We start from the raw sequence: 24422 nt of genomic DNA, 5'->3' as shown, positions 1-24422 counted from the left end.
TTGTTTATAATTTTTAGAACAGATTTAAAATGTAGGAATGTTATGTTTTCTTATTTTGAAACTAAGCCTTCTTATAAACTTGCTCTGTGGCAGAGCTGAGACATTTTTTTTCCATGGAGGGACATTAACATGTTTGAGTAGTTGGTGTTTTAGACTGTGGAGGACAGTGACCCAATCAGTTGTACAACGATTGTAGCTGTCCCAGTCAACCTTCATAAACTCTTAAGAGGAGGAGAGAAAGATAGACACTCGGAGACCAGCTTCACCACTTGGGAAGTGACTCCCCTGCAGGTGGGGAGCTGGGGGCTTGAACTGGGATCCTTAGGCTGATCCTTGTACTTCACGCCACATATGCTTAAGAGAATTTGGCTGTGTGTGTGTGTGTGTGTGTGTGTGTGTGTGTGTGTGTGTGTGTTCCTGTTTTATTTTGTCTTTTAGCTGAAGTTTTTGACCCCCTATCTATGGCAGGCTCACTTTTTATATGGCACTTCTAATTTTTTTCTCACCTCTTGTTCATTGGTATATTTTGTTATTTACATATACTTGTAAGTATAACTTAATCTGGTTGCCAATGTTAGAGTTGGTCAAAGAAATTCTGAGTGAAAACCACAAGTATCTGCTCTTAGAGTGAATGATCCAACAGAATTATATGTTTACATTCACCAAAAGATTAAATTAGCTCTGAATTGAAATTGCCAAAAATTCATCATGGTGGTTGAATGGATAAGTACAATGTAGACTGTTTACGAGGTACATAAATACACCCATGTAAATTTAGAAATGACAGCTACATGCATGAATTTGGAATAATGTCAGACGCAAAATGTGGAGTAAAGAAACCCTGATGCTCAAAGGTTACATACTCAGTGGTTCTGGTATGAAATGTAAAACAGAGGAACGGTTACTCTGTGTGTAATGGGAGCATGATAGTGGGTGGCAGAATAATTGAGTGGCAGCACAAGAGGAGCAGGTAAAGCTCTTGATCTCGCTGCTGATTTCATACATGTATTCAGCCTATAAAAAAGCCACTGGATTGGGAGTCAGGCAGTAGTGCACTGGGCATAAGGATCCTGGTTTGAGCCCCTGGCTTCCCACCTGCAGGGGAGTTGCTTCACAGGCAGTGAAGCAGGTCTGCAGGTGTCTATCTTTCTTTCCCCCTCTGTCTTCCCCTCCTCTCTCCATTTCTCTCTGTTCTATCCAACAGCGATGACATCAATAACAATAACTACAACAACAATAAAAAACAATGGCAACAAAAGGGAAAATAAATAATTTTTAAAAAGCCACTGAATGATAGACCTCAGATTCATGCATTTATTCTATAAGGAAAGCCTTGATGTTAGTAACGCAAGTATTGGATTCTAAGCAGTCTGTTTGAAAGGGAAACAAATCAGACTTGAAGAAATTTTAAGGGTTTTTTTGTAATTTTTCATTTAATTTTTTTATTTCCCTTTTGTTGCCCTTGTTTTTATTGTTGTAGTTATTGATGTCGTTGCTGGCTAGGACAGAGAAAAATGGAGAAAGGAGGGGAAAACAAAGAGGAGGAGAGAAAGATAAGACACTCAGAGACCAGCTTCACCACTTGGAAGTGACTCCCCTGCAGGTGGGGAGCTGGGGGCTCGAGCTGGGGGCTCGAACTGGGATCCTTAGGCCGATCCTTGTACTTCACACCACATACACTTAATGAACTGCACTGCCCGACCCCCCCACACACACACAAATTTTACGTTTTAAATAAACTGTCCAACCCCATAAAAAAGTATTACTAGAGGTAAATTATTTTATTTGTATTTTTAGACATCCAGAAGAATAAAAAATTTGCTTCTCAAAAACTATAAGAGTATTTACAGTCTGTTATGCCACTAATACAGGCAGGTTACAAATGGTGTGAAAGGTGTCATAATAGGAGTTTCCTAACATTGGGAACTTGTATATGGTCACAGAACAGGTAAACATTGTCATAATTTAATAACTTAGTGATTTCATGAACTTTTAATAACCACACACCTAATAATTTACCCAAATTATCCTATGTTTACTCTTATCCAGGATTTTTAAATGTTTAATAGGCTTTAAGTACCATATATTGAATACAATGTTGATAGTTTTTGTAGTTTTGAGATGATATACATGACCTAGAATCTCTCCAGTAGAACTTAGTCAATGTATGAGAAAAACTAGACTTTGTGAAGATGTTAAGGGTTCCCAGTGTCCTCTGAAAGAGAGAGAAGCCTCTACCTCCCTTTTACTGAGATGGTGCAATGCTAGGTGAAGGTTTGTGACAACTTTGAACTGGAAGAACTTCTGAGAGCTGAATGGTTTTGTTAGACTGAGTCTTGAGGAAACTGTACAAGTAAGCCAGATAGATGAAAAGGGAAGATGTTAAAAGCAGAGAGGTAATTGAAAGATTTTTTTTAAAAAAAATGACATGATTACAATACACCTGTTTGTCAACAGGTAAGAGTTAAACACATGTTGATAGGGCATATGTACATGTGTGTCCACAAATTAGGGTAAAATATATACCTGAAAGCAAATTAATAAGTTATGAAAAGGCAAACAAACAAACAAAAAACGAGCATGGCTCTGTTATTACCAAGCCAAAGTGTCTCTCCTGCCCTCCCAAAGCTCCTCATTCAGAGCTCCCCCCAGCCATTTATATTATTTGTCTGTGCGTAATCTTTTCAATTGATACAAATGTAAGTATGTTTGAACTTTTTAAAAATCAGAGTAATGGGAGTCGGGCAGTAGCGCAGCGGGTTAAGCACATGTGGTGCGAAGCACAAGGACCAGCGTAAGGATCCCGGTTTGAGCCCCCGGCTCCCCACCTGCAGGGGAGTCGCTTCACAGGCGGTGAAGCAGGTCTGCAGGTGTCTTTTTCTCTCCCCCTCTGTCTTCCCCTCCTTTCTCCATTTCTCTCTGTCCTATCTAATGACAAAATCAACAATAGAAAGCAACAAGGGCAACACAACGGGAAATACAAATATCTTTTTAAAAAGTAGTATCTAAAAAACCCAATTCTGAAATTTAAACTCTTGTCCTTATTATGGCCTTCTCCAACTGAGCTAGTATTTTTCTAAATTTTAAATTATCAGAAGAACGAGCATGCCTGTCTATGAGAGAAGGTAATGAAATCATCATGTCCTAAGACTGAAGAGCTTGTTAGCAGTCAGCTTTTTTAATCCCACCTAAGTCAAGAGAGTGGACTATGGGTAAAGGGTTTTACATTGACCTTGAGATTTGAGAATATTCTAAGTGTGGAGCTTTGAATGAGTTCCTTCAGTTTTTATTACATCAACATGTTAGGAACCCATGGTCCGTGCATGGTCCTCCTCTTCACTGAAGAGTTGTCCTTATTATAGAAGTGAAGGTGCTCAAGAATCTGCAGTTCTCTTTAATTTGATATTGTCGCTGGTGTTACCCATTTTCACCCTTAGATTTGGACAGTAGCTAGTTCAGTGTCTGATCAGGAATAAGGAAAAGAAAAGTGCTTTGCTTCTAGAAAAAATGGTGCAAAATACGGAGGGGAATATAAAATAATGAAGGTAAGAGGCTACACTGAAAGGTGAAATATAAATAGGAAGCAGGCTAGTTTAATTTTAACAATTAGACAGTGAGTTTTTCTTGGGCAATGACTAAATACACCAGAAACCTGAGTTGTTTTTAACCGTCAATATGACTCTGTGTGGATGGGGCCATGTCCCAGGGCTGCTTTCCCAAATTTACCTTTTATGTTCAGGGAAATAAATGGGAACATGAGGCCTTCACTTTCCAAACAAAAACTAAAAAATAGTTCTTAATTTTTAGGCCACATGAAAGTAAAACCTACCTCGCCGTTGGAAGTATGAAGACATTAATGTTGAATGTGTCTTTGTTGAATGCCGGAGATGACGCCTATGAAACAACTTTACATATCAAACTACCCTCAGGTCTTTATTTCATTAAGATTTTAGATCTGGTAAGTGTGAAAACCACAGCAGCATGCACATTGAAAGTTGCCTTAGTTAAAAGTGTTAGTGGTTATTTATTTGGTCATTTTGTGATAAAAACTACCCTCAGGGCTTGAGTCTTAATATCAGAGTCTTATGATGGAAGCCTCAAGGTCCCAGCATCAGTCCCCCAGCATCACCACAAACCAGAGCTGAGCTGTGCTGTGGTAAATAAAAAAAATTGTTAAAAAAGTCTTTGACCTCTCACAGATATGTTACACATTCTTTCATGAGAATGGGGGGGGGGGGAGAGCAGCAATAAATTAAAATAGTAAAGAAAGTCCACACCAACAGGTAAGAGATATTTTTTAAAATATTTCTTATTTGTTTGTTCCCTTTATTGCCCTTGTCTTATTGTTGTAGTTATTATTGTTGTTATTGACGTCCTTGTTGTTGGATAGGGCAGAGAAATGGAGAGAGGGGGAAAGAAAGATAGACACCTGCAGACATGCTTCACTGCTTGTAAAGCGGTTCCCCTGCAGGTGGGGGGCCTGGGGCTCAAACCGGGATCCTTATGCCAGTCCCTGGGCTTTGCACCATGAGTGCTTAACCCGCTGCACTACCATCCGACTCCCAGATAAGAGATATTTAGGTTAAATATCTAAGGAGATTATCACAGTCCACACATAAGAGGGTCACTGGGATATGGACCTTGGAAATTCCTTGCTGTATGTTTTTTTTTTCAAGGAAATAAACTTTGAATTAACTAGGAAGCACATACACACAGAAATCTGTGGAGAATTTATATAACTATCAAAAGAAGGCCAAACATGTAATATACATTTGCAAAAAATTATTTCTATTTCTATGTATCCTAAAAGTAACCAGAAAATAGCTCTCTAGGATAGTAATTTCTTCAAGGATAATATTCTTTTAAAAAGTTATCTTCATGTGCTTCATTTATACACTTTATCCCTTAAGTCGATATTTTCCCCCCCATTTTAGGAAGAGAAGCAAATAAGTTGTGAAGTAACAGACAACTCTGGCATAGTAAGACTTGACTGCAGTGTTGGTTATATATATGTAGATCATCTATCAAGGGTAAGCATTTACGAGTTATAATTTTAATACCATAAATGCTAAAATATTCTCTATCTTTTTGCCTATGCTTCATGCAAAGATATAGTGCTATCATTTGCACTTAGGTGAGTGGTAAAACCCAAACCAACTGGGTTTGACATCTTTGAGCTTGTGTTTATATTCTTGGCAGTGTTCACCGTTAAAAAAAAGGGGGGGCACATGTTATGTCAAGATGGGCATGTGAATGTGTCAATCAGAATTCTGCTCCCCCATCTCACCCTTCTCCAACACTTCCCCCCACTGGCCCCAGGTGGTCCTATCTGCCAGGCATGTTACTTCTGCTCCACAAAAAGGTGTTTCTGGCAAGAGTCCTCACCCAAGTTGCTAAAGCACCTCTAATTTTGTCAGTCTGGACCTGCCTATCTTTACATTCAAAAGCAGCTTTGTCTCTTTTGTCACTTGTGGAGATGCTGAGGCTTTAAAAGTTTATAAATCAAATTAAAAAAAAAATAACCATAAAAAATCGTCACAAGGCCAAGTACTTGCCTGGAAGCTCGCTGCTGCCCCAGTGAGAGGTGGCCAGTTCCTCTACAACACAGCTTCATTTCTACATTCCTGAGAAAATAAAATCCTAGAAAAAGTAAAACTCAGGTGATAGCAAATATATGTCAGATTTTGTAACCGTGACCTTTCCGTCTGTGTTTGAGCAGGTCGATGTGAGCTTTCTCCTGGACGCGAGCTCACTCAGCACAGCAGACGAGGACCTTAACATCACCGTGCACGCCACCTGGTATATTTTATTGTGACAAAATAATTATACTAAAGGAGATGGACCCTTTATCTGAGGTTCAGGGTGTCATATAAGAGAGAGGACAGCAACAAACAGCCAGTGTAGAAGCAAAGAGCGATTCAAATAATGAGTGTAAATTTCTGCCAATCCTGTCATAAAAGTTTTAGTCTTAGTAGCCAAGCCACCTACAACCCCACCCCTCAGAAGATTATTTTACTAGTCTCCAAGTAGATCAGTTACACCGAGGCTATGAGTAGTAGATCTTTGAGCTGTATGGATTTTCACGAGGTGTTTCATGTTGTTTTCTGTAGTGAAAATGAAGGGGCTTGGGACAGTCAGAAGCATAGCAAAGTGACTGTGACTGTACCTCTGAAGTATGAGGTCATGCTGAGTGTTCATGGGTAAGTAGGTATTGAAGCCCCTGTATTTCTGCATGCTGTTTTTAAATTTCATTGCTTCTTTCATCTTGGGTAGAAACCATATTTTTGCTTTGCTTTTTTTTTTTTTAAAGGTCCTGTGTTTCTGTATCTTAATGATTATCTCAGTGTTGTAATTCCTTGCTTTGCTGTTGTAATTTTAATGTACTTAGACCACATCAAACTAGCCTTCAGTTGAAGTTTTTTTGTTTTTTTTAAGATGTCTGAATTTGCCAGAGACAGAACCAGGACGCCCCCCTCGCACATGCAGCGCCAGGGCTCCAACTCAGCACCTTATACTTACCAGTCCAGGGCTTTAGCTGCTGTCCCACATGCTGGGACACTGAAGGAGATTTCCTACTGGAATACAGTCTGATAAGCTTCTAGTGAGCATTGGACAATCTGCAAGCCAGGGACCCCTGGTGTTTGGCAGTGTGCAGTTTGCTCCCTGAGTTAGGTGTCCGCAAAAACTCAAGACAATACATGACATATGGTACAGGAACAATAAAAGATGAACATCTCTTGATGCTCTAAATATAAACCACCCCCAATCATTGTTTAGTAGTTAATAAACAGGGGTCGGGTGGTAGGTAGCTCAGCGGGTTAAGCGCACGGACTGGCATAAGGATCCCGGTTCGAGCCCCCGGCTCCCCACCTGTAGGGGAGTCGCTTCACAGGTGGTGAAGCAGGTCTGCAGGTGTCTTTCCCTCCTCTCTTGATTTCTCTCTGTCCTATCCAACCACAAACGACATCAACAACAATAATAATAACCACAACAAGGCTACAACAACAAGGGCAACAAAAGTCGGGGGGGGGGGAATGGCCTCCAGGAGCATTGGATTCATGGTGCAGGCACTGAACCCCAGCAATAACCCTGGAGGCAAAAAAATAGTTAATAAACATGACATATAACTATGTAAAAAAAAAAAAAAAGTCAGTGTCCAAAAGCCATTCATGGGAGAGGTAGGCCTAGAGAGTTAGTGGATAATGGGGGCCAGGCAGTGACGCAACTGGTTAAGTGCTCACACTACAGAACTCAAGGACCTAGGTTCGAGCCCCTGGTCCCAGCCTGCAGGGGGAAAGCTTCATGAGTTGGTGAAGCAGGGCTGTAATGTCTCCCTCTTCCCTCTCAATTTCTCTATCCAGTAGTACTCATTGGTTGAGCAAATGAAAACTAAACTAATGGTATATTTACTGATTTTGAATGTCTATCTTGCTTCTCTTCCTTGATTTTGTTGATGAGTGACTTTTTGTTTTTCCGTTTTTCATGTTGTCATTGGGGCAAGGACTATTCAGTAACAAGAGCCTTAATCTACAAGATGTAATAGTTCTAATTTATTTTCCTGTATTATGGATCTGTAATTTTACCTAAGAAGAGTTTAGAGTCTGGGTTTATCTGTATGCCTCACTACAAGTAAAAGGAGCAGTCTAACTAAGATTTACCGTACTTAATGGTGTTTCGATCATCCCAGACTTGGGGCTCACTACAAATAGCCAGGAGGAATTGGTGAATGGGATGACATTACTTGGGTCCAGTTGGTGGCGCACAGGGACATAGATTGAGTCCCCCATCTGCAGGTGTCTCTTTCTCTATCCAATAAATAAATAGACAATTAAAAAATTACATGTGGGGAGTTGGGCAGTAGCGCAAAGTTCAAGCCCCGGCTGCCCACCTGCAGGGGAGTCGCTTCACAAGCGGTGAAGCAGGTCTGCAGGTGTCTGTCTTTCTCTCCCCCTCTGTCTTCCCCTCCTCTCTACACAGTAAAACAACAAGGGCAACAAAAGGGAATGAATAAATAATAAAGAAAATTTTAAAAAAACTAAAAAAAAAATTACAAGTGAAGATATTACTTAAAATTAGGTGAGACATACTGAAGTGTAGGGAGGGAGAATACTGGAGCCCATGGGAATAGCTAAGGACAGAGAGGAATTGTCAGGAAGGAAAGCAAAGGATATTCGTGACAAGTGATGTCGCCCAAGCTATAATATATGGATTTCTGTGGTACTTAAGAGATGCTCTTAAATATGTCATAGTACAGAGGACTCTGTAATATTTCATCAAATAAGATGACATTTGAATTTGTTCCTGTCAGGTTTGTAAGCCCAACTTCATTTGTGTATGGACCAACAGAAGAAAATGAACCTGAAATGTGCATGGAAGAGAAAATGAATTTCACTTTCCATGTAAGTCGGTCAGTTGTGCTGATTTGTATGAAAGTGACATCATGCTTCTGTTGAGGAGATTTCATAGCTGTGCTGTCCCGTCCCTCCACTGGGGTGACCACTACCGGTTGAGGGTGAGAGGGAGCTGCAGCATGGGGACCCCCTGTCTTTTCATTTCAGGCTACTTTTCCTTCATTTGTTTTCTTGGTACTGAAGCCAACAACTTCTTGCTGTGCAGGTGGGAAAGAGCAGTGGAGGGTAACACCTTAAGCAGGCATGCCAAGGGGGAGAGCACTCTGATAGGCAAACCAATAAAGTACCTCTTGGCTCAAGCTTTGTGCCAGGTCTTCCCATTACACCTGAAGGAAGCTCTCTTACCTTCTGCATTTTCACTCATAATCCACTTAGATAACCTTTCAGGTCATAGCTGTGTGACAAGGAATGCATCACTGGTCAGATTATCTTTGTTTAAAGAACACTATCACTGTATAAAAGCGTTAGTATATTTTATAGAGCTAAGACGCTATTTGCACAAGTGTTTACCATCAGATTGACTTTAACACAGCACAGGTGCTGACGGTGGGTGAAGAGACATTTGTTTCGCAGGCATGTTTTTGAGGGCCAGTGACATCGCTTACCTGAGAAGGTGTCTGCAAGCTACGTTAGAATGCCCTGGCCCGGGAGTCAGGCGGGAGTGTAGCGGGTTAAGCGTACATGGTGCAAAGTGCAAGGATCCTGGTTCGAGCCCCTGGCTCCCCACCTGCAGAGGAGTCCGCTTCACAGGCGGTGAAGCAGGTCTGCAGTTATCTGTCTTTCTCTCCTAGCTAACAACGACATCAATAATAAGTACAATAAAACAAGGGCAAAAAAAAAAAAAAAAAGCACATAGCCTTATTCTGTATCAAATGCAGACTCATATAGCCCTAAGAATTTATATCAAAATTACTTGAGGTTTTTATCTAAAACACACTCTTGTACCCTACTGGGTCTACATGTACTGATTTTGTTTTGTTTTGTTTTTGTTACATTGCTGTTGAAAGAAATAATTATGCTTTTGGTAACTAAGTTTGGCTCCTGCAGGCCTATTTTGAATTTACACTTACATTGTTAACAAGTATTTTACAACTTATTTACAATGGAGGAATTGGATATAGGTACTTTTCATGTGTTGGCTTGATGAATCTGCCCAGTTCTGAAGCTGTCTGGAGGTCTGTCAGTGGGTAAATACTGTGGGTGGGTTAGACTATCTGATGTCATCAGGGTGACCTTGTTTATGGAATGGGCTCTACTGGGTACCCATTCCTAACACTACTTTGTGCTTCCAGGGACTATATGTAAATCACTACGTGTGACACAACCAGGGGCATTCATTCTTCCTCTGTATGTCATCTGGATTCGAATGGGGAATGCTTATTTTATTCAGAGATTGTGGCATATCTCTTTCCCACTTTATAATAGCATTCAACTCAGACCCAGTAACACACCCTTTTGTGATTCCCCAACTTCATCTGCATTAGTTACATAGAGTCATTAAAATGTGTCTTTATTTCTCCTTTCAGAAATGATTTGGGAAAAATTATCACAGGATTTAGAATACCTGGGTGGTTGTGTTCCATTTTTTGTTTCTTGTCTTGGGCATCTTTTATCACTGACATTATAATTTATTATATAATTATAATTTGTAATATGGCATACATGTCTGTCATCAAGATTTCATTCTTAAGACTATTACCACAATAGATCATGGGCATTTTGATTTAACTCTAGAATGATTTTCATCCCATAAGTAAATCCTAGAGGTTTATTGTTTACTGAATTTTGTGCATGTCTTTGGCACTACATCAAAAAGGAAAGAAAGAGCCAGAAATTATTTGCAGCCTTTCCAGTCTGACTGTAGTTAGTGTCATGTGGGTTAGGGTGTGTAAGTTTACCTAAAAGTTCGTTAATATCTGTACTTATGTTGGCAAAGCATAATTACTGAAATATTTTTCTCACCAGGTTATTAACACCGGTCCTAGCATGGTTCCCAATGTTAGTATGGAAATAATGATACCTAATTATTTTATGCCCCAAACCCTTATGCTTTTCAACATTTTGGATGTCCAGGTAAAATGTTACTTTCTTTAATATTGCTTAGCATGGGGTGTTCTATTAAATTTAGTACGTTGTGACGTGTCATTGTTGATACTACTGCTAGGGAACCATTGTTATAGGCTGACATATTCAAAGAAGTGTTTGGCTCTAATTTCACGCTAATGTTCACAGTTCGAATTGTCTTAATTTCTCTGAGATTATAGATTAACTCACCCAATACTATGTGTACACTTTGGGGGGGGGGGTTAAAAGGTATACAGCTTTAACTTTTAAAATTAAATTGCTTTGTTATACTATCTCTACAGACTACTGCTGGAGAATGCCATTATAATGATTACCAAAGAAAGTGTGCATTAGAGCAGCAAAAAAGTGCAATGGACACTATGAAAGATTTGTTTGTGGTTTTCTCAAGGACAGATAAGATGTCATTGGTAAGTATCAATCCTAGAAACAGCTTTTTCTTTCTAACACACATATATAGAACTGAAATACTTAAATTCAAAAAATTCAAACTACTTTGAAATTGAGATTGCTCTGGACGCCAAGAGGCTATTGTGTATAAACTTTTGATTTTAGGACATTTCTGTGTTCTGAGTTGGAGTCTTAAAATGTTAACCCAGCAGGTTATTTTCCTAACAAGTTGTCTTAGAAAGCTCTAGTTCAAATATTTTGTTCTGATTCTATCCCTCCTGTAATTCCTTCAAGTACTGCATGAAGTCTGATCCATATTGTTTACGTTTCTTCTGCAATTTTGGGAAAATGGAGAGTGGCAAAGAAGCCAGCGTTGATATTCAGCTAGAGGGACGGCCCTCGCTTTTAGTAATGGTAAGCCCAGAAACTACAGTGACGATCGCATGAGCCAAAAACTATCACGGCATCCATTGACTAAATGATGCGATTTTGGCAGTTGAATAATTCAGACTCTAAAGAAGACTGCTGAATAACTGACACATTTATTTCGGAAAGCATGCATGCCTAACTTTGTATAGTATAGTATGAACCTTGGTTAAGGCAAAGATATACTCTCAACATACAGTACCACCCCAGGAATGCAAATCTTGAACTATTTCTCTAACAGATTTTAAATGCATAGAAATGATGAATTACATGTCCAACTTCTTCCTAGAAAGGAATATACATATTTATGAGAAGTACTTTTGAAGTTCATTCTATGTTTTGATCAGAGATTAATACTTCAGGGCATATAGTAAGCCAAAGGAAACATGTTAATCCTTATATGATGAGTAATAGATTTTAAGGCAGAAAAAAGTTATTTAAGCTTTTTCAATTTGCCTTCCCCAGTTACACAGCACTGTAGGATAGTCAGTCTCACCCATTATCTACATAAAATGTGATTTATTTCAGCCTTTAAAGTCCATGTGTATTTGGTCAGAGCGTAGCATCACAATGATTATGTAACACTAACAAAGCCACATTATGGAAGCCTGTATTATTTTTTATTTTTTGTTAAACAGGATGAAACTTCAGCACTAAAGTTTGAAATCAGAGCAACAGCTTTTCCAGAATCAAATCCAAAAATCATTGAACTGAACAAGGATGAGAAGGTTGCACATGTAAGTAGAGGACGTACTAAGCTATGGTCCACCCTTGTGAAGAAATACCTGCTAGACATCTCCTTAAGGGGTGGGAATCAGTATTTTAAATGAACTGATTATTATGGTTGATGTGTGTAGGTTCTACTGGAAGGGATACATCATCAGAGACCAAAACGTCTTTTCACTGTGGTCATTGTCTCAAGCAGTTTGTTCCTGGGACTTACTCTACTCTTATTAATTTCCTGTGTGATGTGGAAGGTAAGCTTTTAAATGTTTCCACTGCAGCATCAGTGTGACAATGCTCTTCAGCTTCGCTGTACACTGTAAGCTATGATTATAAGGTTCAGAATAACTAATGATTATGCACTGTTATTTTCAGGCTGGCTTTTTTAAAAGACAGTACAAATCTATCCTACAAGAAGAAAACAGAAGGGACAGCTGGAGTTATGTGAACAGTAAAAGCAATGATGAAGAGTAAAGATCTCTCTCAAATTGAGAGACTAAATTTAAAACAATGTTTACCAAAAAAATTGCATTTTCCTTGGACGACTGCTGTTTCTTAAGAAATTCTAACAAGTCAAAGTCAACCCTCACTTGAAAACACTAAGCCTTTCAATTTAAACTTCAGACTGAACTTCTTACTATACACTGGTTTCAACTTTGTGGATAGTTCCTAATATAGCTTCCCTGTGATTGTGATTTTATTAAAAAAAAAACAGTATTAAAGAATCTTAATTTATATTGTGAAACAGCTGGTTGTAATGATATTCATCATTCTGAATATCAAATATAAACTGTAAAATACAGATTTGTTATATGGAAATCTTTAATATAATAGTTTTTTATCTGGATTATAAACATTCATCTTTGTAAATATAGAAGTTTATATTTCTACCAATGTATTTGAAAATGATCAAATAAGGAAAGTCTCATTATGATGTGTCTAACATTAACCTCCTTCATGAACTTAATGCAGGATCAAGCAAACACAGTTCCCTACTGAACCAGTTTAAGAAAATTGAGGATGTGTACCTTTAGGTATTGATTAAAATTCAGTAAGTTGAAGCATTCTATTTCATACATTATAAGCAGTTACATGTTACTTTGGAATCATTCATGTCCTCCACGCTTACTCCATAAAGATTGATGAGTCTTGGATGAAGTCTATAGAATATACATAAATTGAATATGGTGAGTAATAAGTCAGTACTGTGAATCTACCGTTACCAATTCTTAAACTAAACCATAATCTAACGTGCTACCTGCATAGACTTTTCTATCTGTGCTTGTCAGCACATGGCTCAGGTCTCCACTTTTTTATACAATAAAATATTTGATGGAAACAGTGCAATATGGTGAGAGGACTCAAAACAAAGAAAATACCTATCCTTTACATAAAAATTGGTGAATAAATTCAGTTATTTTGTACTTTCTTGTGTTTTCCTGATTTATTAATAAAAAAAAAAGTAAAACAGACTTACCTAACATGGACATCTGATGCAACTTCCAGTAAATAGCCATCTATGTTCCAAGGAAAACTGTCTTCTGAAGCAGTTTCCTGTGGCTCAGCTCCTGCTTCTCCATTGTATTTACTCATATTATTCCTTGGCTGGACTTTTACTTCTTCCACAGTGTAAGTTTCAACAAATGGAAAATTGAACTAAAAAATGAATAGGGCTTTACTTCTTTTGCAAACACTATCTTTTATAGATTTGACATTTTAAGGAGCCTCCAGGATTCTTTTGTCAAAAGTTTCACCATTAGAGTTCACGTTTTTTTATCAGAGGAAAGATGCCAAAGCAGGCACCCTACCCAGGTGAACTCCCTTGTTTAATGATACAGATTTTGCCCATTAAAAACTGAATTTTAAGGTAATCTGCTAGCTTCTGTTTAAGTAGGAAAGAACCAGATGAAAAGCAAATGTGATTTCCACCTCAAATAGTCAACAAACTTCACATTTCACGTACCCCAAGTGAAAGACAGCCCCCTAAATTCACAGAAGGAATTTCAGTTCTTCATCTTGCTGTGAAATTGTCCTTTCTACCTTAAGTGTAAAAACCTAGGTAGATAGATCCATGTACCTTCTAAAGTTCATAATTATTCATTTAAAAATGTCATTTTTAGATCTCCCACCTTCTGCACCCTATAAAGATCTTTTTTTACTCCTAGAGGGGTAAAAAAAAAATTAGGGAAGCTTCCAATGAAGGGGATGTAGAACTGTGGTGGCAGTGTAACTTACTTATCCCACAATCTAACTGCTAAATCACTTATAAAAATGTGATTTGGGGGATCGGTGGTCGTGTGCAACGACCCAGATTCAAGCCCCCAGTCCTCACCTGCAGGAGGGACGCCTCAGAGTGGTGAAGCAGTGCTGCAAATGTCTGTCTCTATGAAACAAAGGTAATTAACAATATACGGTTGTTGGGAGTCGGGCAGTGGCCAAGGACCAGTGTTAAGGATCCCGGTTCGAGCCCCCCACCTGCAGGGGAGTCGCCTCACAAGCACTGAAGCAGGTCTGGAGGTGTCTATCTTTCTCGCCTATCCAACTATAACAAAGGCAACAAAAGGAAGGAAATAAAATATTTTTAAATATATATGTGTATATATATATGGTTGCAAAGAGTCCTGACTAATCACAGGTTAAACGATTCTCACAAGACCTGTAAAAATCACCTTATTTGGACAAATGGTCTCTGCAGATAACTAAGTGGAGATAAGATCACTCAGGGTTACTCTAATTGAAAATGGCTCGTGTGTTTAAAGGGTGTGCAGCTGTAAACAAAGGACCGGCAACAATGAATCGCCCCGCCATCAGTTTTCACACATTTGCTACACAAAATGAGCCTCTACTCACCCATTTAAGTGTATGAAATTTTACCTATGAAACTGCAGACATTATTAATCTTCGGCATTCAACGTCCCATCTAACAAACTGCAAGAATGAAGTAAACAGCTGAGATTATGGTATGTGTGAAGCACTTTGAGGGGATAAACCCAGTTATATGAGAGGCTGAGAAAAGAAGTCCTGAAGACAGGAAATAACATTTGCAAATGTTGAAGGATATGGCCAAGAAATAAGATAAATGGCTATACCTGATTTTAAAAATGAGCATAATGTGATGGAATTTAAGAGTATTTCTGATAGGATAAAGTTTCTAGGTCAAACTCTTGAGTATGACTGACAGTCTAATTAATAAGCAGTGTGAATTTGGATATATTGAGAGATACCATGAATGCACACAGAGAAATGACATGAGGACACAGGCAGGAGGCATTCATCTATATACCCAGGAAAGAAGCAAAGCTGCCAATACCTCCTTAGACTCATAGTCCTCAGAAAGGTGAAAAATAAATGGGGAGTCAGGCTGCAGCGCAGGGACCGGTGGAAGGATCCCGGTTCGAGCTCTGGCTCCCCACCTGCAGGGGAGTCGCTTCACAGGCGGTGAAGCACGTGTCTCTCTTTCTTTCCAGTCTTCCCCTCCTCTGTCCTATTCAACAATGATGACGACGACATCAATAATAAAACAAGGGCAACAAAAAGGAATAAATAAATTGCTGAGTCTGTGTTATTTATCTTGGCAGCCCTGGAAAACTAAGGAATGCAGGAAATTTGGTGGAAGATCATAAGGTAAGGTTGTGAGAGAGTCAAGGGCCAGAATCAGAAGTTATCCTGATGGCAAGAGGAGACTGGAGAGTTAACAGGGGAAAAAAAAAAAAGTCTGGTATGTGGTGTGAGAAAAATTCCTTCAGAAATACACAAGAGAAAACAGATCAGAAGGCAGCTACTGCAAACAAGCGGTGGCTGAGGAATTAGGTCAAAGTAAGGCAGAGATTTCAGCTGGATGTTCTCTCATAGCTATGGCAAAGTACACTAAGCAAATCGAGGAGTGGTTGGTTAACAGTGCTGCCACTATTAGCAAAGTGTTTAAGTGGAAACCATCTTTCTACACAGAATCCAGGTTTTTAAAATGAAGTTCTGAAGAAATGAGCTCAGGGCCCTGTGCAACGTTTATGAGCTGTCCTGGACACAACGTTCTCACTTTTTGTTTTGAGAGAGAAGCCACAGCACCACTCCACCTTGAGCAGCTCCTGGTGCGGGGGGTTGGCTCATAGGCATCGGACATGCTAAAGCACATGTTCTACAAGCTCAGCTATCATATCTCATGGCTTCACGCACATTCTAGTTCTAAAAACCAGCGTCTATAGAAAGTGATACATTTTTTGCTCTACTGCACCAAGATAAAGGACTCAGAGAGTGGGGATGGGCGTGAGTATGTGATGCAGAAAACTGAGAAATTTTACACATGTACCAACTACTGTATTTACTGTCAACTGGAAACCGTTAAGTTCCCCCCCCCAATTAAAAAGTGATATAGTCTTAAATATATATTTGCCAGTCTACTTCAAACAATGAAATTTGGAAGCCTGTAAACAAATGGTAAGAAAATCTAAAGGTCATGACTTTAGAAACACTGTTTTCATAAAATCAAGAATGCTAAAAAAAATTCTGTCTTCACTGTTTTCACCCTGAAAAACACCCTGCATAGGCAATTTTATCCTGGATTTACTTTATATTTCAGTACACACGACATTTTCCATTTTCTCTCTGAGCATATAAAATCACTATACCACAGCTTGAAATGGACCCTGTCTATATTATTTGACACATCAAAATCTGGAGAGAACACTGAAAAGAACGGTAACGTTAACTTTTTAGCAAACAAGTGTTACATGACTCAGAATAAGGGACCTATATAAGACCCTGCACTTAGGGTTTGGGGCTACTGAATAGTTTCACTGAAACTGAAAGCTGAAATAAAGGCTTCTTCTCAGGCAGGAAGTGGTGTTAATCTTTACAAATCTCTTTCTCAGGTTAACAGATTTACATGTAGGTAACAAAAAGATTAAGTATACCTGGTTTTTAACACTGCCGTATCTTTTCAGGTGCTTTATAAATTCCGGCCGAGAAGTGTTTCGTACAATTATAAGATCCATACTTCCATTGTTTAATCTGAAAGTGAATATATATATAACAAAAAGCTTATTAACGTATTTCATCAGAGAGTATAAGCTCTCTTGACAAATATATTTTCTAAAAGCTTTAGGCATAAGAAGTCACAATTACATTTAGTTAACCTAAAATTCTTAAGCTAAAGTGACTTTCAGTCAGGTAAGTTTCATTAAACAATTAGCTTCCCTTTGTCATAATTCCTTACATTAAAGTCTTCTAAGAAGAAAATTAGCATGCGCCTTGTTCATATGTTAAGACACTTTTAAATCATGGGTATATTTTTAAGTTTTATTGTGAAAGTGACTAAATACAACTGGTATAACTAACAGTTCAATATCTTCAAATATTAAGTTAAGTTCAAATATTTATTGGCAGACGTAACTGACATGAAAAAATAAATACAGGTCTCCTTGGATGGAATGGGGCAAGCAAATGCTACCACTCAGATGACCAAGACACTCAGTCTTGCACAGTACAGTTCAAAATAGGCTGATAGATGTGTGGTTTAATGCCAAAGAAATCCAGTCACAAATTCATTTAACTTTAGCAGTCTGTTTGCAGAAATACAAGCAACTTCTAGCTTTTCAGTGCAAATGAAAAGTTATTTTAAGAATAATAACAGGAACATAAAAGAAGGTTCTTTAGGTTTTATAGAAGTCAGGGTAAAGTCCTTTAAATTTGGGTGATGTGTTCAAAGGCACAAAGGGAGAGAGAGAGAGAAAAAAAAACAGGATCAGGAGCCAGGTGGTGGCATACCTGGTTAAGTGCACATGTTATACTGTGCAAGGACCCAGGTTCTAGCCCCCAGTCCCCACCTGCAGGGAAAAGCTTTGCGAGTGATGAAGCAGGGCTGTAAGTGTCTCTCTCCCTCTCTATCTCCCTCTACTCTCTCAATGTCCTTTTTAATCTTGATGCCTTTCCACATGTAAGTAAAACTGCACCAAAATGTTCACAGTAGTGCTTTTTACATCCTTTAATCATTTTTCATTCATAGGTATGAATAGAATTTATGTATTTTTTATTTTATTTGTTTATTGGATAGAAACAGAAATCAAGAGGGAACAGGAGACAGTAAGAGAAAGAGAGAGACACGCAGCACTGCTTCACTGCTTGTGAAACTTGTCCCTGCCAGAGGCTTAAACCCTGGTCCTTGTGCGCTGTAAATGTGCCATCAGGGGAGACACCAGCTGGTCATATATACAGATACTGCCTCTAGGGTTATCACGGGGGCTTGGTGCCTGCACCACAAATCCACTGGCCCTGGTGGCCACCTTCTCCATTGTTGTTGGAGGTCTTGCTGCTGTTATTGCTGTTCTTGTTGCTGCTGCTTTGGTTGGACAGGACAGGCAGAAACTGAGAGGAGGGGTGGGGGAACAGGGGGGAGATAGACACCTGCAGACTGCTTCACTGCTTGTGAAGTGACCCCCCCCACTCACAGGTGGGGAGCCGGGGGCTCAAACCAGGATCCCTGCACCAGTCCTTGCACTTCGCACTACGTGCACTTAACCTGGTGCACCACCGCCCGGCTCCCTCTCATATCTTTTTCAGTCCTCAATAGTAACTGTTTTCTACAAACCTGGAAGTGTTCTAAACATTTTTGCATATATTGCAGAATACGTGAAAAAACAGACCCAGTCAACAATTTGCACTAAGGCATTCCCAAGTAAACTATACAGTATTAAATGTTGAATCTCCTGTGAAATTATCCTGATTCGTTCAGAAGCTACACCGCTCAATATGCCTGGTCAGCCATGAGCCACTGCAAAGATCTTTGCTAAGATGGCATGTTCAACTGTAATCCACAGGAAATATTTCCAGTGAGTCATCTTTCTCTGAGAAATTCATCAACACTGACTAAGCCTGGAAAGAGCCAAGCTGGGGTGTCCCTGGCCAGTGGAAAGGTGTGTGAAGCAGTTTTGAAGAAGCATAAACTATTTGCTCTCAGATTAGCAGGTCAGGATAGGAGAGGGGGAGATAGAGTAGCCTCGGGTTAGCACTACCTCGAATCTTGTGGAAATGTTTCTCCATGCTCCTCTGTGCAGCTAGTCAAATCTTCACCCTCACGGGAGACACAGCTAGCCAGCAAATGAGGGGATAATCATGCTTTCTTACTAAAGCTTTTAAATATTCTTTTTTTTTAAAAAAAATAAATTTATTCCCTTTTGTTGCCCTTGTTTTATTGTTGAAGTTATTGTTGTTGTTGTTATTGATGTCATCGTTGCTGGATAGCACAGAGAGAAATGGAGAGAGGAGGGGAAGACTGAGAGAAAGACAGACACCTGCAGACCTCCTTCACCGCCTGTGAAGCGACTCCCCTGCAGGTGGGGAGCCGGGGCTCGAACCGGGATCCTTATGCTGGATCCTTGTGCTTTGTACCACCTGCACTTAACCCGCTGCGCTACCGCCCGACTCCTTAAATGTTCTTTTCACGTCTCAGCACTACAGATATTAAGACAATGGCATCTGGATTTTCAGTATTATAGTCTGTACTTCCTTATTTTCTTCTGTAACTTTGAGTATTAAGCTACATATAGTGTGAATAGTAGTAAATATAAATCTATTTACCAACAGAAAAAAGAAAGCATTATCAATCATCAAGGAAAATTAAAAATTGATCCATTTTGATGGCTGTTAGTCACTTGGACTAAATGTTTCATAGGGAGATTGAAATTAACCATTAAAATTGTTATGAATTTCCCAACCACGTAAGTCATTCTTTTATTCCACTCCCATGGAAAATCTAGATTTAGCCATAGAACATAATATTCATAATCCTTTCTTCCATGTTCTACAGAAGTGGGAGAGAAGGATTTTCAGGGCAGTAATAACATAGTTGCTTACAAAAAAAGAATATCATAGGGGTAGCACCCACTTGAGTGTATATGTTACCATGAGCTAGTAGGACCTGGGTTCAAGCCCCCAGTTCCCACCTGCATGGGGAGAGGTTTGGGAGAGGTGAAGTAGTGCTACCGGTATTTCTTTTTGTCTGTCCCTCTATATCTTCCCTTTACCTCTTAATATCTTTCTGACTCTACCCAATAAAATAAAAATAAAATATAGAACATTTATATTTTATAGTAGAGTCTGTGATTTCTTTATAGAAAATATGGAGTAGACTCAAATATACCACTATCCATACTAAACATAACTCAAACGTTTCCTTTGAATAAAGGTATCAAATGTACACACATGCAAGCTTCTCTCACTGAAGAGATTGATTTCTGCATTAAAACTGAAAAGCAGAGATAGTCATAAGGAGTACTAGAATTGGGCAGGGGGGATAGCATAATAGCTATGCAAAGATACTCTCAAGCCTGAGGCTCTGAGGTCCCAGGTTCAATCCTCTGCAGCACCATAAGCCAGAGCTGAGCAGTGCGCTGGTGTTTTTTTTTAAAAAGGGGGGGGGGGTACAAAAATGAAACAGAATGTTCTCAGAAACTGATAAATAAAACAAGAAAAGTAGGCATAAAATACCATGATAAAATCATTTTAATAAACTTATTAAACTATTTATATTATACACAGAGAGACTTCCTCCTATAACATTCTGGAAGGGAAAGAGTATACATTCAAGAGTCACCGGTTCAGTGAAACTGCTCACGTACCTGGTGTTAGGTGCCAGACCCCTAGGCGCAACTGAGCACAGGCAGGGAATTGCCATGATGCTGATATTCAAGAACTGACCCTGTACCATTTGCCACTGATCAGTACAGGCTAAAGGCAAGGAAAGTGATCCGTTATTTTTGCTCCTCAAAGCCAACTGCCAATAAAGCCACACTCAGTTCTTACGGACTGCAGACTCACCAGATGTGGGAGACCCCTGTGCCTTCCTAAAGTGGCAGCAAAGCAGAGAAACGAGAACATATCACATCACAACGATTTCATAAGGGTATTTAACAGCTTAAGTAATCCAACGTGACATATACTCAGTGTTTTCTTGTATTAGTTAGTAGGCAGAACGTGAATGATTGACAGTACCATATACGCAACAATTCATTTAAAGGTGGTACCACTAGTAAGCATTTGAAGACTAGAGCATTTCCTTTATGTTACTTTAATATCTACATTCTGCATGACTGAAAGTTTCGTAAGGGCAGAAACTAGGGTTTATTTTTGATCCACTGTTGCATCCAGAGCACCTGGCACACAACAGACACTAAATAAAAAGCCATTGAATACTTGAATATGTAGAATGTTGTTTCTGGAAAATCAAAATCAAACTATATGGTCAGTTAAGCATTTGTAGGACTTTAGGACTGCATATTCTTCATTCATACATTCAGGGTATCAGAAGCTTAATAAATTGCCTATATCAAACTGCACTACTCTTTAAATAAAAACACAGATATCTCTATTACTTTGAACTTGTTACCTACTTTTCTTGTAAATCCTGAGAACTATTAAATGGCAAAAATGATATGTCACAGTCCTCTGGCCTGAAATATAATGAAATATAATGTTAATGGCAATCATGTCATTTGTAACAATATGGACGGACCCTGAGGGAATTATGCAAAGCATGTAAGTCAAATGGACAAATACTATATTGTTTCGCTTGTATGCAGGAAAAAAAGCAAATCAACAGACAGAACAAACTCTTTCGTTCTGATAAGATGTTACAGAATTGTGGTTACCAGAGGCTGAAGAAGACAGGGATACAGGAAATATAAAGGGGACCTCTGGGGGAATGGCAATAGAGAAGTAACAGCCCTTTTTTTTTGCTCTTCCCAGTCAAACAAAAAGGAAAAGCAACAAAAATCACCTGAAAACGCAACAAAATACAGACAGGATCTCTTCAAAAACTAAGCTGCAGGTGAGTGCAAACAGGTGTGGCTCGTAGACAGAAAGGGAGGGCTAAGGGAGAGATTGCTAGAACTCCAAGGCCATGCTCAGGAACTGCTGGCTCCAGATTGGGAGTTTGGCAGCTGAAGCTCACCACTTCAAGGTCTGAGTTAAAGAAACGACTATTTAAAAAGAAACAGGAAAAAAAAATCATCTAAGCCACAGGAGAGTACAGACACAGACACGTGGCTTGTGGAAGCTAAGGAGGTGAGTGAGTGAGTGAGTGATCCGTAGGACTAAAATCCTACACTCAGAGACAGGCACCAAATTAGACTGGAGACTGAGACATACCATTTCCAGGTCTGTTTTAACAAAAACATTGTTAAAAAGGAAAAAAAAAAAAAATCAACGTAATCACCATTTTACAACTATGACTTCTCAAGTTTTCATTGCTGTTGCCCCACAAAGGCTGGAACAGCAGCAAAGAGACCCTATAATGACATAAAGGTCACAGAACTGGCCTGGAGACTCAGGATAAACTCTCCCCTCCCCCATAACGATATCTAAATGGGAGTCAAACTCCTTAGACACAACACCTCCTGCTGGCACAACAATGAAAGGCACACTAATGAGGAAACCAAATGCACAGATGGCAATGACTGAAGCCCCAAATGACCAGAGACCTAGAAAAAAATGACAGAAATAGAGCTCAGAAAACATCATGAAATCAATTCAAGAAACTAAAGTTAAGATTCCAGAACTCAGGGATCATTTTACCAAAGAATTACAGTGAAGAGGAAAAACAACAACAACAACAACAACAACAACAAAAACCCCTCCAAACAGAACTACAGGGCCTCACCAAAATATACAAAGAGCTCAGCAAACTTAGCACCAAAAAATCAAATGACCCCATTCAAAAATGGGCAGAGAATATGAACAAAACATTCACTACAGAGGAGATCCAAAAGGCTAGCAAATATATGAAAAATTGCTCCAGGTCGCTGATTGTCAGAGAAATGCAAATAAAGACAACATTGAGATACCACCTCACCCCTGTGAGAATGGCATACATCAAAAAGGACAGCAGCAACAAATGCTGGAGAGGCTGTGGGGACAGAGGAACGCTTCTGCACTGCTGATGGGAATGTAAATTGGTCCAGCCTCTGTGGAGAGCAGTCTGGAGAACTCTCACAAGGCTAGACATGGACCTTCCATATGACCCAGTAATTCCTCTCCTGGGGATATACCCTAAGGATTCCCTAACAATCAACCAAAAAGATATGTGTACACCAATGTTCATAGCAGCACAATTCATAATAGCTAAAACCTGGAAGCAACCCAGGTGCCCAACACCAGATGAGTGGCTGAGAAAGCTGTGGTCTATATACACAATGGAATACTATGCAGCTATCAAGAACAATGAACCCACCTTCTCTGACCCATCTTGGATGGAGCTAGAAGAAATTATGTTAAGTGAGCTAAGTCAGAAAGATATAGATGAGTATGGGATGATCCCACTCATCAACAGAAGCTGAGAAAGAAGAACAGAAAGGGAAATTCAAAGCAGGCGTTGACTGAATTTGGAGTAGGGCACCAAAGAAAAAACCCAGGGTGGAGGGTGAGGGTGGATGTTCAGCTTCATGGAGGGGGGGCTGGAGTGGGGGAGGGGAGGGGACACAGTCTTTTGGTGGTGGGAATGGTGTTTACGTACACTCCTATCATGCAGTCATATAAATCACTATTTAATTAATAAATAATAATGATGATAATAATAATAATAATAAATTTTAAAAAACAGAACTACAGGACCTAAAGGACACTTTGAATGCAGTTCAGGAGTTCAGGTTACAGTAAGGCTCTGAAAGTAAACTTAACCAGATGAAGGGGAGAGCATCAACACCAGAAGATACCACCACCACATTCTGTGAATTTAAAATCCTAAGGAAGGTTTGAGGAAAAAAAAAAAATGAAGCATTTCTCAAGGAAATAGCAAACTCCATCAGAAAGAGGAACATCAGCATCATTAGGGGCCTTGAGAAAGAAGAGGGGGAAAGGAGCAGAGAACTTACTCAAATAAATTTTAAGAGAATTTTCCATACCTGAGCAAAGTTCAAAATACAGAAATCCAAGAATGTGAACGCACACTTAAATTCTTGAATTCAAAGCACAACACCAAGACACATCACTGTAACACTATCCAAAACCAGGGACAAGGAAAAAATATTGCAGGCTGTCAGGGGAGGTAGGAAGTCACACACAAAGGCATCAGGTTTTCATCAGCTTTCTCATCATAAACCCTGAAGGGAGTGGGAGGGCATATTCAAAATATTAAAAGATAAGCATTTTCAGGCACAAATTCTGTATCTTGCTAAATTATCCTTCAAATATGAGGAAGACTAGAGATCTTTTTCAAACATTCAGGAACTAAAGGAATTTTCCATTACCAGTCCTGTCTTGCAAGAATTGCTAAGAGGAGTTCAACGTAAAAAGACTCAAAGGTGTCCCAACTTTTCATGTGATGATCAGTACTGGAATAGAGCCAGAAAGACAACAAAACTGTAGACTTCTCTGAAAAAGACTTTTATAGATATTGTAAGT

The 24422-nt window shown here is 39.3% G+C and overlaps 2 protein-coding genes across 3 annotated transcripts in view; one reads left to right on the top strand and one right to left on the bottom strand.

Annotated features, from left to right (window-relative positions):
• ITGA4 (integrin subunit alpha 4) overlaps positions 1-13456 on the top strand; it is a 92696-nt gene extending 79240 nt beyond the window's left edge. Inside the window, exons 18-28 of the mRNA XM_060177623.1 lie at positions 3808-3958; positions 4935-5030; positions 5720-5799; positions 6111-6200; positions 8309-8399; positions 10377-10484; positions 10778-10903; positions 11178-11297; positions 11948-12046; positions 12167-12286; positions 12408-13456. Coding sequence (XP_060033606.1) covers positions 3808-3958; positions 4935-5030; positions 5720-5799; positions 6111-6200; positions 8309-8399; positions 10377-10484; positions 10778-10903; positions 11178-11297; positions 11948-12046; positions 12167-12286; positions 12408-12506 — 1180 coding nt within the window. The 3' untranslated portion in view covers positions 12507-13456. The remainder of the gene's footprint in view (positions 1-3807; positions 3959-4934; positions 5031-5719; positions 5800-6110; positions 6201-8308; positions 8400-10376; positions 10485-10777; positions 10904-11177; positions 11298-11947; positions 12047-12166; positions 12287-12407) is intronic.
• Positions 12263-24422, bottom strand: part of CERKL (ceramide kinase like) — a 116366-nt gene continuing 104206 nt past the window's right edge. Inside the window, exons 8-13 of one of the 2 annotated variants that reach the window (XM_060177624.1) lie at positions 21416-21475; positions 20844-20869; positions 20645-20753; positions 16943-17039; positions 13510-13688; positions 12263-12356 (exon numbers count right to left, since the gene is read on the bottom strand). In XM_060177624.1, coding sequence (XP_060033607.1) covers positions 12263-12356; positions 13510-13688; positions 16943-17039; positions 20645-20753; positions 20844-20869; positions 21416-21475 — 565 coding nt within the window. Of the gene's footprint in view, positions 12357-12592; positions 13193-13509; positions 13689-16942; positions 17040-20644; positions 20754-20843; positions 20870-21415; positions 21476-24422 lie in introns of those variants that run through there. The other variant, XM_007522150.2, reaches the window with a different exon arrangement.

Source organism: Erinaceus europaeus, chromosome 18, assembly GCF_950295315.1.
Source record: "Erinaceus europaeus chromosome 18, mEriEur2.1, whole genome shotgun sequence".
In the NCBI taxonomy this organism is placed as follows: Eukaryota; Metazoa; Chordata; class Mammalia; order Eulipotyphla; family Erinaceidae; genus Erinaceus; species Erinaceus europaeus.
The sequence above is the reverse complement of the archived record's forward strand: the minus strand, read 5'-3'. Positions and strand labels throughout refer to the sequence as shown.